This window comes from Protopterus annectens, chromosome 3.part1 (assembly GCF_019279795.1).
Source record: "Protopterus annectens isolate FY-2018-M chromosome 3.part1, PAN1.0, whole genome shotgun sequence".
NCBI classification, from domain to species: Eukaryota; Metazoa; Chordata; order Ceratodontiformes; family Protopteridae; genus Protopterus; species Protopterus annectens.
In genome coordinates this window covers 358,794,719-358,812,414 of record NC_056732.1, presented here as the reverse complement: position 1 = coordinate 358,812,414, position 17,696 = coordinate 358,794,719, and the positions used below count along the sequence as shown (strand labels likewise).

Genomic DNA, 17,696 nt, shown 5'->3' with positions numbered 1-17,696 from the left:
TCAGCCAGGAGGTTTGCTAGAAGTTGTGGCTCAGTACAGGTGGCTCCATTTACAATGAGCTTTGCACACAATTGTGTTTTACCTTTGAGGTTGCGGACATAGCTAAAGAATGCTTTGTGGTTGTCCTTGGCCTGGGAAGCCAAACTTTCCTCAAATTTGGCTTTGATAGACTTTATTTGTCCTCTGAGTTGTTTGTTTAGTTTAATGGGAGTGCTTTTATCCTGATAGGTGCTGCACCTCCTAATTTTTGCCATGATTTTCTTCCTCCTGTTATACATCTGACTGATTTTGTGATTCCACCAGGGTGGCTTGTTTTTTGAGTTAGTTTTGTACTTCTTCCTGGTGGGTACAGCTGCCTCTGTGCAGCTATTACCATGCTTGTACAGGGTTTCTGTGAGCAGTTCTGTGTAGGCAGAAGTGTTCTCAGGGTTTATAGGGGCTTGACAATTTTCCAGGTTCTCGCTTAATAGAAGGAGGATGTTCTTCATGTTTTGCTGTTGCAGTCATCACATTTGGGTTATCTGCTTTCAGTAGCCCTCAGTCAGCCTGATTATCAAAGTCTTGCATCCTGCGTCAGTTGCTGTGTCATCTTCCGTAATGTCAGGGGTATAAAGCATGCAGCTGATGCCATTACATCAGTCTTTCTTGCTGTGCGGTGCCCGAAGCAGAAGCAGTTTGCAAGTGCAGGTCGGCTGACTCCTGAAATTTTCATTTTCGAGTTTCAGAAGGGAAGTCTTCAACTAAAGTGAAGTACCCCGTTGGGGAAACTTTCTTGCTCTAAACCGATGCCAGTAAAAGTCAATAATTGTATTTCTTGTGGAAAGCAAATACCTCATAAAGATTTTCATTTGTACTGTATTCCTTGCCTAGGCCCTGACCACGACGTACCTCGCTGTCTGTTTTGTGTCTTATTTAAACCACAAACTATTCATCGTTAGTACATTTTCGCTTCTAAATATTGTGGTACTCTGTTCAATTATCCAGATAAGTCTTCAGTAAGCCACCCGACTACCAACATTCTGAAAAAACGCAAAGATAAAGACAGACAGGCTGCCTAGGTCCAAAACTGCCAACAACATTTCTCCTAAGCTAGTCGCCAGTTCTCCGGTACTCAGTGAGGTGCTTTTGCAGCCCCTAATAGCCACTACTTCAGATTCGCAGTTCTCTACTGAGACCCATTCGGAGTCCAGTATGCCACAAGATGCTTCAACTGTGGAACCTGCGAATGTCTCTACCTTGGATGGGTCTGGAGCCGCTGTGCAGGCACCAGCTTCTGAGGGTGTATTCAGGCCTACTGACTTGCATATTAAACCGATGCCATCTTCTTCTTCTGGGCCTAAAACTCAAACCATGCCTAGGAAACCGACGCCCAGACCGCATGGTCAGGCCTCTCTGCCTAAAAAACAAATGATAAGAATGGCTGAAGACCTTATTACTTTAATCAGGGGAAGCCAACCTCCCCCTTCTAAGAGACATAGGACTGAATTTGCTTATGATACTTCTGACCAGGATTCTGAAATTTCTGTCTCCTCTGATGACCAGGATTTACCGTCATCTACCTATGAGGGTTCTGATGCAGAGAACTCTATTCCTTCTGCTTCTCCCCCAGAGGATTTTTCTTTTGGTAAAACCTTGCATACTAAACAAGCAGGAGGGTACCAATTTTTACCCCCTCTGTAGACTAGCCATGGCTCTGTGGAACACAGCCTTGAGCTGCCAAGTGCATCTACAGGCTCAGTTACAGCCAGGAAAACTAAATACACTGGCAGACAAACTAAGCAGAAATCTCATGGACCCACACGAGTGGAAACTGGAACCAAAGATTTTCAACATGTTGATCAACAAATGGGGGATCCCGGGTATAGACCTGTTTGTCTCCCCCCAGAACTACCAATTGGACAAATTCTGCACAAGGACTCTCCACAAACAAGCTTGGAAAGTGCATGCTCTGTCCTTCATATCAGTTTATGCCTTTCCTCCTCTGCCTCTCCTCTCCAAAGTAATACTAAAGATCAAACAGAATAAACCAAGGATGATACTGATCGCACCAGACTGGCCATGCCAGCACTGGTACCCCCTCTTGCGCAATGTCACTTCTCGCCCCGTAGCACCTACCTCAGACCCCTACTCTGCTGTCGCAGCTGGAGAGACAGGTTCTGCACCCCCAGCTTCAAACCCTGAACCTGGCAGCCTGGCTAATTACCTAATCTCTCCTTTACCATTCCTCAGTAAACAAGTGTTGGATGTCATTTTGGAGGCAAGTAGGCCTAGTACTTGAAAATCTTATGCTGAAAAATGGAAAAGATTCTGTGCCTGGAACCAGACTCAAGGGATGGCCACAGCAGCGCCCAATTTACCTCAGATTCTTCAATACTTAACTGAGATGCTTCACAAGGGCCTTTCCTTTTCCTCCATCAAAATTCACACCTCAGTCATTTCAGCTCATTACAACACAGAACCACTCCTCTTTTCTCACCTACTGCTCAAGCAGTTCCTCAGAGGGGCCAAAAACATAAGATCACCCAGGAAAGCCCCAACTCCAGCCTGGGACTTTAATTTTGTATTGGAAAAAACTCACTCGTCCTCCTTCTGAGTCAGCTGCAACTGCAGAGTTAAAATTCCTTTCTTGGAAAACAGCTTTCATTTTAGCAGTCACTTCAGCAAGAAGGGTATCTGAATTACAGGCCCTTATGGCAGTGGAGCCTTTCATCGTCTTTCATGTGGACAGGGTGTCACTCAAGGCCAATCCTTCTTTCATGCCCAAGGTGGTAGCCAGTGTGGCTCTTAATCAGTCCATTCATTTGCCAACCTTCTTTTCTAATCCACAGAACATAGGGGAATGGATACTGCACTCCTTAGATGTGCACAGACAACTTAGATTTTGCTTGGACAGGACTAAACCTCAAAGAAAATCTGAACAACTGCTGGTGGCATTTGCTGCAGGTGCACAGGGGAAGGCTATTTCAAAGCAAACCATTTCTAAATGGATAGGCCATTGCATTCATTTCTGCTATAAGCACCATAGAAAACCTATCCCACAGAGGATTAGACCCCATTCAACCAGGGCTGCATCTACCGCTACAGCCTTTCTCAGAGGTGTCCCTACCAGAGGCATCCTAGAAGCTGCTACCTGGAGTTCTGTACTTACTTTCACCAAGCATTACCATTTGCCAATTTTCTCTAAATCCAGAGCTGCCTTTGCCACTGCAGTCTTGCTGGGCCTTATAGCTGATCCTAATGCTATCTAAATTCCTCCTCCCATCCTTAGCTTTGGGAATCTACCCAAATGTGATGACTGCAACAGTGAAACACAAAGAACATAGTACAGTTGTGTACACATCATAAGTGTAGATGTCCAAGTGTATTCACTGTTGCAGTCCTGGTTACCCTCCCTCCAGCCACCTAACTTCTTTTGGCTATACCTCTGTTCTCCTTTACTATACTTAAAAGCTTTTTGGTGTACTTGCTTTTTTGTTGGCGGTATAACCTTGTGTGTGTGTGTGTGTATGTATATATATATATATATATATATATATATATATATAATTGCTTCCCATTAATGGGGGCACCTGACATCTGGGGCAAGAAAAACTGATGTAATGGCATTGGCTGCATGCTTTATACCCCTGACGACCTGATGTCATGGAAGATGAGACAGCAACCGACACAGGACCCAAGACTTTGATAATCAGGCCAACTGAGGGCTACTGCAAGCAGATAACCCAAATGTGATGACTGCAACAGTGAATACACTTGAACATCTACATTTATGGTAAGTGTACACATCTGTACTTTAGCCTTACAATAGTTCCTGTATATTCCGGGATTAGCTGGGGGTCCAGATTTTATTTTTACTTCAAAGGAGACCATTTTGTGGTCTGAACTTACCAGTGAAGGCATTACAGTAGGGAGTGTGCAGCACTCTCCCTTATTAGAGAGGACCAGATCCAGTATGGTTGCATCCCTGGTTGGTGTATTGACTATCTGGTCCAGGGAGTTTGTGTTTACAAAATCCAGGAATCTCTGTGCATGTACGTTTGATGTTGTATAGGATTCCCAGTTAATAGTGGGGTAATTAAAGTCACCCATGAATATGGTATTGGGTTGGATGGTTAGTGTTGCTAATAAGTTTAAATACATGGTATGGGTTTCTTGCATCATAGAGGGGGATCTATAGCTTGCAAGGAAGTGGTATTGGATTTTACCTATGGTGATTTGAACATGGAGCCACTGAAGTGCATTGTCCTGTTTGACTAGCCTTGAAATATATTTATTTTTGAGGTAAACAGAGACACCTCCACCTTTGGTCCCTGCCTGTGAAGTATTCCATTCTCTCTTCCAAAAGAAACCTCTAATACAGTCTGCAGGGAGTTGCACTATTAAGTTCATAGGTTAAATGATTCTGAAAAGTTAAGGTTCACTACTGGTTAGAGAAGTAACCTGATGGTGAAATGCAAGATAGAAAGGTGCATCTATGGACAAGTTGTGCAGAGAAGGAACTTTGTGTGGCATTCATTTGTAGAATAGTTCATGAGCATTATGAAAGGGCAGTTGCTAAGGCCATAAGGCTGCCAAGCTGTCTTTCCAGGGTGGTTGACTCAACAGAAAAGGAGGTTATTCTGCTTTGCAGGTCACTGGAGTACTGTATTAATTTCTAGGCTCCTTTCTTGGAGAAAAGACCTAGTGCAGTAGAGGTAGAGATGATGGGCATGCAGTTTGTCAAATGACTGATGGTTTGCTTGTGGTGAAAGGTTACACAGGGCTGGGCTATGATATCTGACCGCTAGAACTGGAAGAGGCAGTAATGTGTGTGCATAATGTTAGCAGATAGTTTGGGATGTGAAGCTCAAGAGAAGAGACTTGAAACAAGTCACAAGTGATAAATACGAGGGCTGTAGTTTTACTTAAGATGGCGGGAAACTGCTTCATCAAGAAGCAGATGGATGAATTGTTGGAAATACATTTGGAGAAGACGGAACAAACCATGATGAAGGCATTCCAGACAGCATGGAAAAACTGGAAGAATAATGGCGCTAACAACAGAGCGTTAACTGAACCATCAGGAAAGATGCAGTAGGCCACTGGTCATCTGTCACCACAATTTTATGTTGCTTGGGAAAAGTTTACTAACTGTACAGAAACTCTTAATTCCTCAAGAAATTGTTCATGTTCCCATTAAATTTTTAGGCACACCCAAGTTTGCAAGCCTGCCTTTGTTAATCAGGGTGGTACCACTTGCAAAGTTTTACTGGCCGTCATTTGAAACTTGAACAGTTAGAAGCTTTATCACTCCTGAAACACTAAAGTAAGGTATGTGTACCTGTTGGGCCTTTCCTTTTTGAAAAATAATGTAAAAATAAACAAATACAAGATAGTGTTCATTAACTTGCTGAGATGAAAACATCTTCTGCTTTGCTGAAGTAGTTAGACTGCATCCATGAATTTACACATAACCATAATGCTTACGACCTGTCAAATGCAAGTAAAAATGGCTGAATGCAGTTCAGAAAACAAGTTGTCCCTCATCAGTGCTAGTTTGTGACTCTGCACAAGCTGCTTATAGTTAGTAATACCAGTGCTGTCTATGGTTGTTTCAGAAGTAGGGTAATGCTGATTTGCATTTGCTGGTCAGAGTTCATGCTAAGAACGTGAGCACACAATCTGGTCAGTTTACATCTAGAGTAAGTAGAACCTTTACATAATGAAGCTGCTCTGTGCAATTGCACTTACTTGCACAGCAGAACTTAGTCCAGTTATTTTAATATTAAAGTGACAAACAGACGTACCTGTGCACTGAAGCTTACACCCCACCTGCCATCTCTAAGATGAATGATTAATGGGGTGCTGGCAGCATGGTGAGGAAAAGGTTATGTTTAATCTTTGTGCATCTTAATATGCCCTGCAGAGCTACTTAATTATGCATGTTGACTTTACCCTCTTTATGAATTAAAGTGTATACTTTGGTGCTTCCCTGGTAACTCAGAAAAACCTAACCTATCCTGTTGGTTGTTTTCTTTGCATCCTGCCCACTTACTGAACAGAACAAATAAAATGTGGCACATTTCCAGTACATAAATACTTGATATGAATTGTAAGTATGAAGCAGAATGCCATAGTTGTTCTAGGACAGAGTATTGAAAAACATTTTTGTCTTTTCAAGTAATTATATTTAGTGTTCTTAAGAAATACTGCCTTCAAGATCAAGTTTCTGTTTTGTATACTTCTAAGTAAAATATTGCAAAGGTCACAGTAAGCATATAGAGTTAAGGGCTATTTCCTAGATATGTATTTTAGAATTAAAGCTTTTATCTTTCAAAAGCAATATGTACTTTGGTTTGGTTATTACTACACACTTGACTTCACTTCCCTATACCTCATCCACCCCACCTCCATATAAAAAGTAATTTCAGCCATCTGTTAATTGTATTTGCTGTACTAAACACAAAGTAAAATGTTTTGCCTCAGACAAGATCTGCAGCTTATTAAAAGAATAAAGGCTTGGTGTTTTAAGGGATGGAGATGAATGGGGATGCAAAAGTCTTTGTGTTTTCTTACGAAGATCACTTCTTTAGAAAATAGTGAGCTTGGAAAACATAGATCTGTGATAACTCTTTTGGAAGGCAAAAGAGAAATACTGTGATTGAATACACAGTATTCAGAAGTATTTTCCACATGGAGCAGGGGAAATGAAAATTTCTGAATAATGGTGGTGTCAAGCTTGTGCCAGTAAAAACAGTGGCAGTATGGTATATGCAGCTGTTTCTCAGCAGTTCCCAGTCCACTAAGTACTTTTTGTGAGAACAGTGTCTACACTGGAATGGAACTTCCTAACTTTTGTCACAAGTGTTAAAGTGAACAGAATCCTGTAGAATATTAGCTGAGAAATACTACTTCTGTAACAAGAGCTCTCAGATTAATATTTGTATTTGTATTTCTTCCATTTGGTTAAGTGAGATAACGTTTTAGAGGGGAGATAGATCCAGAGGGGAAAAACACTCACAGTGCTAAGTACAGTTTCATGGTAACCTGTCTGCTTAAGCAGCTTGACTTTCAGAAGTGGGAGAAAACTAGAATGCTCACGGGCAAACCCATGCAGACATGAAAGCTCTACCAAGACAGTATTAGAATGCAGAATTGAACCATAGGCCCCGGAGATGAGAGACAACATCACTAACGACTGGGCCAGTAACCACATAACTGCCTGTGTAAACTAACCAGCACTCACAACATGGAATTCAAACCTTTTGGTCAGTTGTATTAAAAGAAATATTAGGAACAGGTGAGGAAAAAAAAACTTCAGCAGGATGGGAGATCATTTCTTTCTGGACTTCAGCAACAAAAAGCACATAGAATGTTGACAAATGCTTAATACTTGTGTCTCTTAAGGTGCTGTGCAGGCTGAATTATTCTGATCATGTTTTCAGGAAGAATTGTACCATTTGTGAAAACCTATGACTGTCGTAGTCTATTTGAACTGTTTAGCACTTCTCAGCAGTAACTCTGATCAGGTTCTAATCCAATAGGTTTTACTATTTCCAACAATGTTGTCTGTCGTATGCCATTCTGTCCAAATCTGTACATACTCAACTCATATTAATGTAATTTGAAGTGATTTATTGTTCTACATGTATTATTTTCCCAGTTTCCTGGTTAGATTTATTATCTACATGTCCTGTGGTGGTTTTCTTTTTGTATAGTTTTCATTTTTTGTTTTTTGCTGTAAAAGGCATCATTGTCAGATCAGTAGAAAAAATACATTTTGATTGTGTTCCAACAAGTGTACATAAGAGTGGCTTTGAAGGACTTTTACACTTAACGGGTTATCTTTGTAGGTACAGAGCATAATCTTTCTGACTGGACATTTTGTACCATTCAAGGCCAATACCAGATGCAAGAGGCCAAAAGCTTCAGAGGCATAGTAAAAGAAAAAGACAGTGGGTAGAGACAAGGTAGGAAAAGTAGAGGAGTGGATAGACCAGTAGAAGATTGGGAATAGGACTTTATGATTAGAGAATCATAAACCAACAAAAAGAGCATTTTCAGAGAGAGAGGGTACAAAAGGTAGAGATTAACACAGAGGGAAAAATTCTGGCAAATAAGCACTTCATGTCTCTTAGAACATATTAAAAGAAGTGAGGAAATTTTATCCTATCAAAGCTGTTCTCCTATAAAGTGACATTTTATATTATCTTTCATGTTCTTCAGTACCTTTTCAATAAGACATTCTGCAGTTTATATTGGCCAGTGTTTCATGTTTGACAAACTGGAATATAGTACTAAAGGAGAAGTTGGTTTTAGCAGTCCTGCTATGATTTGCCACAAAATTCACTTCCAGGTATGAAGTACAATAGAAACCCATCAGAACCAAAAACTGGAACCAAACTGAAAACCAAAGGGTAGCGTAATGTACCGAAAAAGACTTTATTCAACGCTTTTGTCCTAAGACTTCTTCATAATACAAAAAATCATGAACAATTTGTTTAAGTAAATAGTACCAACCAATTAAAACTTGAAATCAATCAGTTATGTTAATTATACTGATGCACTGTAGCTAGGCATTGTTGATCCCTGCAGTCCAGCATGGCAGTTATTGTGCTTGCCAGCCATCAGGCAGAGAGCTCAAGGAGGATCAAAACATTTACTGATCTCCCCTGGAGTCTTTAAACCAAAGGAAGGAAAGGTAGAGGAGTGAGTGGACTAATAGAGGATTAGGAATATGGCTTGATGATTGGAGGATTATGAACCAACAGTAAAAAGCTACCTTCCACTATCTCAAAATGTTTGGGTAGTGGCACTGCATATGAAGGGTGCTTACTGAATGTTTTTCCATTCACACATTTCAAAGAAAATGTCTGTGGTTCAGAATAGGTACCTATTTCTGGGTATCACCTCCTGTTGAACCACAAAACTTCCTCTTAAGCAACAGCACTAATGACTCAATGAGGATTTTAACTGCATAGAAAAGGTCACCTGAAGTAGGTTTTGCACCTGAGAACTTTTTGTGGTATTTTATAAACTGTAATATTATTTGGCATGAAGAAATCTCTTTATCATATATTTATATAACCTGTGGACTTAGACTGCTGTTTGTATGTTAAACAATGTTGACTGTATGCATAAATATTTATTTATGTATATGTATTTAGTAACCAGGAAAGGTGCTTTTTTCCAAAGGGTTTTCCTGTTCATAGATGTTGGCAAATGAGAATATTTTTGTTTGCTAGAAAGTTTTTCTTATTTATTTGCAGGTTGGAACTGGCTTTAGTTTCACTAATGACGACAAAGGATATGCTAGAGATGAAGAGGATGTTGCCAGAGATCTGTACAGGTAAGAGATGCTCTCTTTTTACTTAGATTTCCATGTAATGCTTAGACATCTTGGGAGGTATGAAGTACATGGTTCATGGTATTGTGTGACCAGATGTAAAAGAATTGTACATCTGTAAGATTACTTTCCTGTTCTAGAGGCGAATATTGAAGAGTCCACTCAAACTGAACCTCTGATAAGAGACCATGAGCTTGCAATGGGAATGTCAGAGAAACTCCAGCAAATACTGACAACCTAACAGCTAGTAAAATGAATTTTAGGGCTGAGGAGGAAGCAGCAAGGCTGTCCTTATAACCTTATAAGGTATTCTGTCAGTTCATAGCAGAAAACTTACTGTGGGAATCAAAAGTATCTTTTGCAACATCAGGCTGAAACACATTCTCATTGTTGTGTCCTATTGTTAAACAGGAATCCCTTTTTTCATGGCTGCTGTTGATTTGTCTTCATTGTATGAATGCAGCACTGAAGCTGGATGTCTGCACTGCATGGAATGCAGAAACAAGCCTTACATTTTTGTATCACTTGATAATGACCGCCCCTATTTGAAAATGATAGTGGTAAATTGTTGAATAAATTGTTATAGTAGCTCAATGAAACCACTGGTTTTATTAAAATACTTCAGTACAGTTATAGTTACATAGAATATATGCTGTTTGGATTATGGGTTACATAGGATAAAATAGAAAGTTTTACAGTTAAAGAAGAAAAAGGTTTACCACTCCATTTTGCAAATGCTATCTACTCTCCATACCATATGCAGGGCAGAGAGTGTCTCAGCTGCCGGACTGTGAAAGACACATACCTGAATATAATGGTATTGCTATAGCCAAAGTACTCAAAACTGTTCAGCAGTTTTTAAATGCTTTGCTCCACTGAAGCAGGAAATGAAAATGGCATGCTGGGAAGGAGAAATTGCTAACTTGGATGCCTGACGAACTCTCCAAAGACCTGCTACCCATATTTGGGGCACTCTTGGCCCTATAGTCAGTGCCTAATTTACTGTTGCATGTGACATCTTAATCTCAGTCACTTGTGCTGACTTGCACTGCAGTTTTTGATAGGCTCCTTACTCAGGTTGTAAAATTAAGCCTTCTTACTAGCTGCATTTACATTCAGCTCCAAGTCATTTTGCAGAGTCAGTCATGTCAGTCTGTGTTATGTCATTATTGAAATCCTTGCTACTAAATGCTAATTGGTTAGATGTACCATGCACAGAAAAATGCTGAACCATAGCTGCCAGCTGGAACTGGCACTCAGTGTGACCGTCAGAGGGCAAATGATGATGATTCACATAGACTTTAAAGCTGCTGTGATAGCTTATTGGTAGTAAATTAAGCATTTTATTCAGTTATTTGAATACTCTAGCTCTGATCCTTTTTAGTACAGTAATAGGGGATGCACAAGCCAGTGCATTTCTTTGTGCCGGTCCCAAGCCCGTATAAATGGGGAGAGTTGCGTCAGGAAGGGCATCCGGCATAAAACCTGTGCCAAAAATTACTGATGCGGAGAACTTTTCATAATTACATACCGGATCGGTCAAGGCCCGGGTTAATGACCGCCAACAGGGTGCTGGCGGAAATTGGGCTACTGTTGGCCGAAGAAGAAGAGGAGGGGGAAGGCATGCCCGAAGGCAGAAAGAGAGGCGGAAGGTTAGGAGTGTAGTACTGAGGGTAGGAACTTTGAATGTTGGCAGTATGACTGGTATAGGGAGAGAGCTATCTGATATGATGGAGAGAAGGAAGGTTGATATATTGTGTGTAAAAGAGACCAGATGGAAGGGAAGTAAGGCCAAGTGTATTGGAGGCGGGTTCAAATTGTTCTATCATGGTGTGGATGGCAGAAGAAATGGGGTAGGGGTTATCCTAACTGAACAGTATACCAAGAGTGGTTTGGAGGTGAAGAGAGTGTCTGATAGAGTGATGTTTATGAAGCTTGAAATTGATGGTGTAATGATGAATGTTGTTAGTGCATATGCTCCACAAGTTGGGTGTGCGATGGATGAGAAAGAAAAATTTTGGAGTGAGTTGGATGAAGTGGTGGTGAGTGTACCCAAGGGTGAGAGACTAGTGATTGGAGCGGACTTCAGTGGGCATGTTGGTGAAGTGAACAGAGGGGATGAGGAAGTGATGGGTAGGTATGGTGTTAAGGAGAGGAATACAGAAGGTCAGATGATTGTGGATTTTGCAAAAAGAATGGACATGGCTGTGGTGAATACGTATTTTAAGAAGGGGGAGGAGCATAGGGTGACATACAAGAGTGGAAGAAGATGCACACAGGTGGATTATATCCTATGTAGGTATGTATCTATGTATGTACCAGTCTGAAGGAGATTGGAGACTGTAAAGTGGTGACTGGGAAAAGTGTAGTTAAGCAGCATAGAATGGTGGTCTGCAGGATGATGTTGGTGATCAAGAAGCGGAGGAGGAGTGTGAAAGTAGTGCCAAGGATTAAATGGTGGAAGTTAAAAAAGGGTGATTGTGAGGTGGAGTTCAGGGAAGAGTTAAGACGGGCACTGGGAGGCAATGAAGAGTTACCGAATAGCTAGGTAACTACAGCAGAGCTAATAAGAGAGACTGCTAGGAAGGTGCTTGGTGTGACATCTAGACAGAGGAAGGAGAACAAGGAGACATGGTGGTGTAGTGAGGAAGTACAGGAGAGTATGCAGAGGAAGAGGCTGGCGAAGAAGTGGGATTGTCAAAGAGATGAAGAAAGTAGACATGAGTATAAGGAGATGAGGCGCATGGCAAAGAGAGAGGTGTCGAAGGCTAAGGATAAGGCATATAGAGAGTTTTATGAGAGATTGGACACTAAAGAGGGAGAAAAGGACCTGTACCGATTGGCTAGACAGAGGGACAGAGCTGGGAAAGATGTGCAGCAGGTAAGGGTGATAAAGGACAGTGAGGGAAACGTACTCACAAGTGAGGAGAGTGTGTTGAGTAGATGGAAAGAGTACTTTGAAGGGCTGATGAATGAAGAGAATGAGAGAGAGAGAAGGTTGGATGATGTAGGGATAGTGAAGCAGATTAGCAAGGAGGAAGTAAGGACAGCTATGAAGAGGATGAAGAATGGAAAGGCTGTTGGCCCACATGACATACCAGTGGAAGCATGGAGGTGCTTAGGAGAAATGGCAGTGGAATTTTTAACCAGATTGTTTAATGAAATTTTGGAAAGTCAGAGGATGCCTGAGAAGTGGAGAAAACGTGTTTTGGTACCTATCTTTAAGAATAAGGGTGATGTGCAGAGCTGCAGTAACTACAGAGGGATAAAATTGATCAGTCACAGCTTGAAGTTATGGGAAAGAGTAGTGGAAGCTAGGTTAAGAAGGGAGGTGATGATTAGTGATCAGCAGTATGGTTTCATGGCAGGAAAGAGCACTACAGATGCAATATTTGCTCTGAGAGTGTTGGAGAAATATAGAGAAGGTCAGAAGGAGTTGCATTGTGTCTTTGTGGACTTAGAGAAAGCATATGACAGGGTGCCTAAAGAGGAGTTGTGGTATTGTATGAGGAAGTCGGGAGTGGCAGAGAAGTATGTAAGAGTGGTACAGGATATGTACAAGGGTAGTGTGACATTGGTGAGGACTGCGGTGGGAGTGACAGATACGTTTAAGGTGGAGGTGGGATTACATCAAGAATCAGCTCTGAGCCCTTTCTTATTTGCAGTGGTGAAGGACAGGTTGACAGGAGGCCCCATGGACTATGATGTTTGCAGATGACATTGTAATATGTAGTGAGAGTAGAGACCAGGTTGAGGAGACCCTGGAGAGGTGGAGATATGCTTTAGAGAGGAGAGGAATGAAGGTCAGCAGGGCTAAAACAGAATATATGTGTGTAAATGAGAGGGAGGGTAGAGAGGGATGGTGAGGATGCAGGGAGTACAGTTGGTAAAGGTGGATGAGTTTAAGTACTTGGGATCAACAGTCCAGAGTAATGGTGAGTGTGGAAGAGAGGTGATGAAGAGAGTACAGGCAGGGTGGAATGGGTGGAAAAGAGTGTCAGGAGTGATTTGTGACAGACGGGTACCAATAAGAGTGAAAGGGAAGGTCTACAAGAGGGTAGTGAGACCAGCTATGTTATATGGGTTGGAGACGGTAGCATTGTCGAAAAGGCAGGAGTCAGAGCTGGACGTGGCAGAGTTAAAGATGTTAAGATTTGCACTGGGTGTGACTAGGATGGACAGGATTAGGAATTAGTATATTAGAGGGTCAGCTCAGGTTGGACAGTTTGGAGACAAAGCAAGAGAGGCGAGATTGCATTGGTTTGGACATGTGCTGAGGAGGGATGCTGGGTATATTGGGAAAAGGATGCTAAGGATGAAGCTGCCAGGTAAGAGGAAAAGAGGAAGGCCTAAGATGAGGTTTATGGATGTGGTGAGAGAGGACATGCAGGCGGTTGGTGTGAAAGAGCATGATGCAGAGGACAGGAAGAAATGGAAACAGATGATCCGCTGTGGCGACCCCTAAAGGGAACAGCCGAAAGAAAATGATGAATAGTAGTAAGTAGTAGTCTGCCTGTTGTGCTCTTACTGCAAATTGTCTTGCAAGAGGTAATACTGCACTCTGTGTTTCAAGTAATCTGGACAGAAAACAGATTACAAATGATGTAAAAATGTAATCACATGCTTGTCAGTTTGCATTTCCTGGGCCACAAAACGGTTTGTGTGCAGCATACTACTGATAGGCTCGCTATGCAGTGCATTACATCAGTTTTGGAATGTGTAGTATTGAAAGGCTGCAGTAGCATCAGCACATCATGGCAGCCATTACATCCTGTGGATTACTTGCATCATGAGCAGTGCAACATATCTTTTTATATCTTAAATTTTCATTATTTCTTGGAAAGCATTCATTTATTTCTTCATCCATTCGTTCATTTAATGCTTGTCATTTGGAAGTGATTAGTTAGTAGGCTTCACTTTCAGTGATGTTATAAAGAGGAAAAAATCATTTTTATGTGACATGACATTATACCATATGTAGTATGTAAGGGTCTATATTAGAACACCGTACATTCAAAATGTCGAGTGTTCTAATATCAAACCCTACCAATCAAAGATACCAAACATCGAATGTTCAGAACAGCAATTTTTTTCTTAGGGAAAAAATTTGCTGTTCCAAAACACATACACACAACACAAGCACACCAAACAAACCACAATATACACACACACACACACACACACACACACACACACACACACACACACACACACACACACACACCTAAAATCTTACACCTAACCCTACATTAAACTATACGCACACCATTAACTATCCACTTACCTTAACCCAAACCCTAACCCTAAGGTCCGTCACTATCACACACTCACCTCACCCGTGCCCTAACCCTAACTCACCTAACCCACCTTAAACCTCATGTCCACACAATCGCACACTTACCTGAACCCGACCTGTAACTTTCCAACAGAGTGCTGAAAATACCGAAGCAACAGAAAAGGACAACGGAATTCTTTCCCTAGGAAAGAATTTGTTTTTCTGCTTCTTTGGTATTTTCAGCATTCGCTGAAAATGGGTCGATATTAGAACACTTGACATTTTAAATGTTCTTTGTTTTAATATAGACCCATATGTAATTATTGTAGTAATTCATGATGGCAGTCATAGGTAATAGATAACGGAATAATTTATGGTTTCCTTAGACATCTATCTTTGGAAGCCATCTTCGCAATTTTTATTTGTAGTGGGCAGTGGTTTGCTGTAAGTGATTCATGTAACTACAAGTTGCACAAGGTTCAGATTTGCCACCATGCTTGGCACACTGCTTATATTGAGTTATTTTAGCAAAGGGGCTTGTGCCTGCCTCAACCCTCCTGTTTAATTTTGAAAAGTAGAAAAAGGAATTTAGGGGTTAATGTGGTACAGGACCCCTCTTACTAACAGAATTAATTGGACTTTAGTTCACAAAGTTCTTTAGATGGAAATAAAGAATGCAGTGGTGACAGACGTCTGTGGACTGTGAGAAGTTTTAGATACAGCTGACAAAATCTTAGGACTTGGAATTTGATTTATGGAAACTGGAACAGTATTATGATGCACTACAGGTGGGAAAGTCTTAAACTCAGTAGAAGGACCTAGTCATTTTAGCCTGAGACTTCGTAACTATTGTTTCTTCAGAAACCTGGAGGTGTTCAATAGATTTATTTTTTGGAGGGTGTTTAATGAGCCACTGTCTGAAAGAGTAATACATTGAAACAAGCACCTTTAGAATGACACCTTAGCTGCACAAAATGTGAACAGCCAAGCTACCTATTTATCATTGATGCTGACTTGTAATGGGTAGACATAACGCATACTGGTATTCATAAAAGGTAACTATGCAGCCGAGTTATGCCTGCCTACTACAAATCAGTATCACTGCCTTCTTTTAGTAATTTTTGGGATTTTTCCCTTTTGACATCTCCAGGTTGATACACATTTGAATTTTCTCTCCCGATTTTACTTGGGACAATAATTACCTTTTGATATTGCATGTTGTAGCATCATGCACATACGCACATTGAGCTAGGATAATATGCTTGGCTCTTGTACAGTCATTGGTTTTCTACCACTCATAGTTCAGTTCTTCACCCTAACATTTATCTTGGAAAAGTTCCCACATTCAGTGCTTAAAGTGCTTCCATTTGTTTCAGTGGCTGCTGAACCATGAGTCAGGACCCACACCAGTAGTATTTTTCTGTTTTCTGGATGAGGAGCTCAGCAGAATACACTGTCATAAGAGTCAGAATTTCAGTCCAGCCACCAAGAGAAAAAGGGAGCAGTTGAAGGTTGATTTCAGCTCTCCTAAGATGGTGGTTGTGGAGGATGTGCAGTACAGACAGTTGTAGATAAGCTACTCACATGATCCCAGGGTGGTGTTGGAGCAAAATGGAGTGGCGGGGAATTTGAAGGCTAGAAACTGGTCATACTCTCCTCCTTACAAGTCCACCTGTGATGTGGCCTTGCATGCCTTATAAGGCATGGCTTTCCCCTTGACTAAGTACTGAATGAGCTCACATCCATCCTAAGCTTATGAAAAGAGGTCCTTGAGAGGTGTGCTGTGGCATTTATGTAGGAACATCCTGTGGTGGTTGCAATGCCTCTACAATATTAGAGTCTGACGAGTATGCCTATACATTGTCTGCTTATGTGGAATGGTTCCTTGAGTCATGTGGGGCTGCCTGAGTGGCTTAATGAGTCTTATTGCCAGGCCTGTCCCAATTCATGGTGAACTTGCACTGTGGAGTAGTGGAGACTCATGGAGGTCTTCCCATGCCTTTTGGGTTCACCTGGTTGGCCCAAAAATCAGGCATACATCACCTGTTTATCTAAAGGAGGACCTATCCTCATGGGATTAAGAGAGCAACTTAATAAGAAGGCACTAGCTGATAACAGTCGCAGCAGAGGCCGCTGAAGACTCTACAACTAATCCTGTATGCTGATAACATGGTATGCCTGTAATAGCGATAGCCTGTAAGGAAAACTCCTCCTCACTGCAGACTATCGAAAACAAAATCTGTCACTTCATCACTAATTCACCCTCTCATAAGCTTCACCCTGAAAAAGCCAAATGTTTCCCAATGCAGTGCAGAGTAGACCTGCTACTAGGCACTATCATCTTCCGACTTCTCCAAACTAACTCACTCATATCAGCCTGTCACCTGGCAAGCTTCATACCAAAACACACACAACATCAGATGCTTCTCCCAAACACCCCCCAGTCCAACACCTTCAAACCAGGCTGCACTGTACCAACCACCCTCACTTCTAATTCTAAACTATGGGTATCCCCCTCCACACCTAAAGGAACTGTAGTCCCCCTTCCCACCTTTACAGATGAACTTAAAAAATAAACCTCTACACCAAATCAAAGTGCGTTTGCCATACAACAAGGCCTATCAGTATATATCCTTGCTCTTTCTCAATTACATACACCTCTTAACTCTACCTCCCACATCCTTCCCATGCCCTGACTCTCATTACTCCACAGCATTTCCAGCATGATGAAAACCTGAAATATAATTATGCAAAATGTACATTGCTCTCATAACTATTGCTGCACCTATTAATTGCTACTGTACAGTGATTGTTGCCTATTATTTTGTGTTCTGTTATTGATATGTATAGCTTATTGCCTGTCTGGTAATTTTTATTTCTTTGTGAATTATTTCCTGTGGGGAACGCTGTAAATGATCAGTAGTGATCAGTGTACTACCCTGGTAAACACCTGTACAATTAAAGTAAATTAGCATCTTTAGTTCTGCGACATTTGCAATGAAATCGCTTAACTATTTAACCCATTTTACCCGTCTTCAACGAGATTTCCCAAAAAAGCTTGGAGATACTCTACAGGGCAACACAGGTGATGCTGTC

General features: G+C 41.3%; 1 protein-coding gene across 1 annotated transcript in view; it reads left to right on the top strand.

Annotated features, from left to right (window-relative positions):
* CPVL (carboxypeptidase vitellogenic like) overlaps nucleotides 1-17,696 on the top strand; it is a 1,169,046-nt gene that overhangs the window by 410,525 nt on the left and 740,825 nt on the right. Inside the window, exon 6 of the mRNA XM_044066818.1 lies at nucleotides 9,249-9,328. Within this exon, the coding sequence (XP_043922753.1) occupies nucleotides 9,249-9,328 (80 nt within the window). The remainder of the gene's footprint in view (nucleotides 1-9,248; nucleotides 9,329-17,696) is intronic.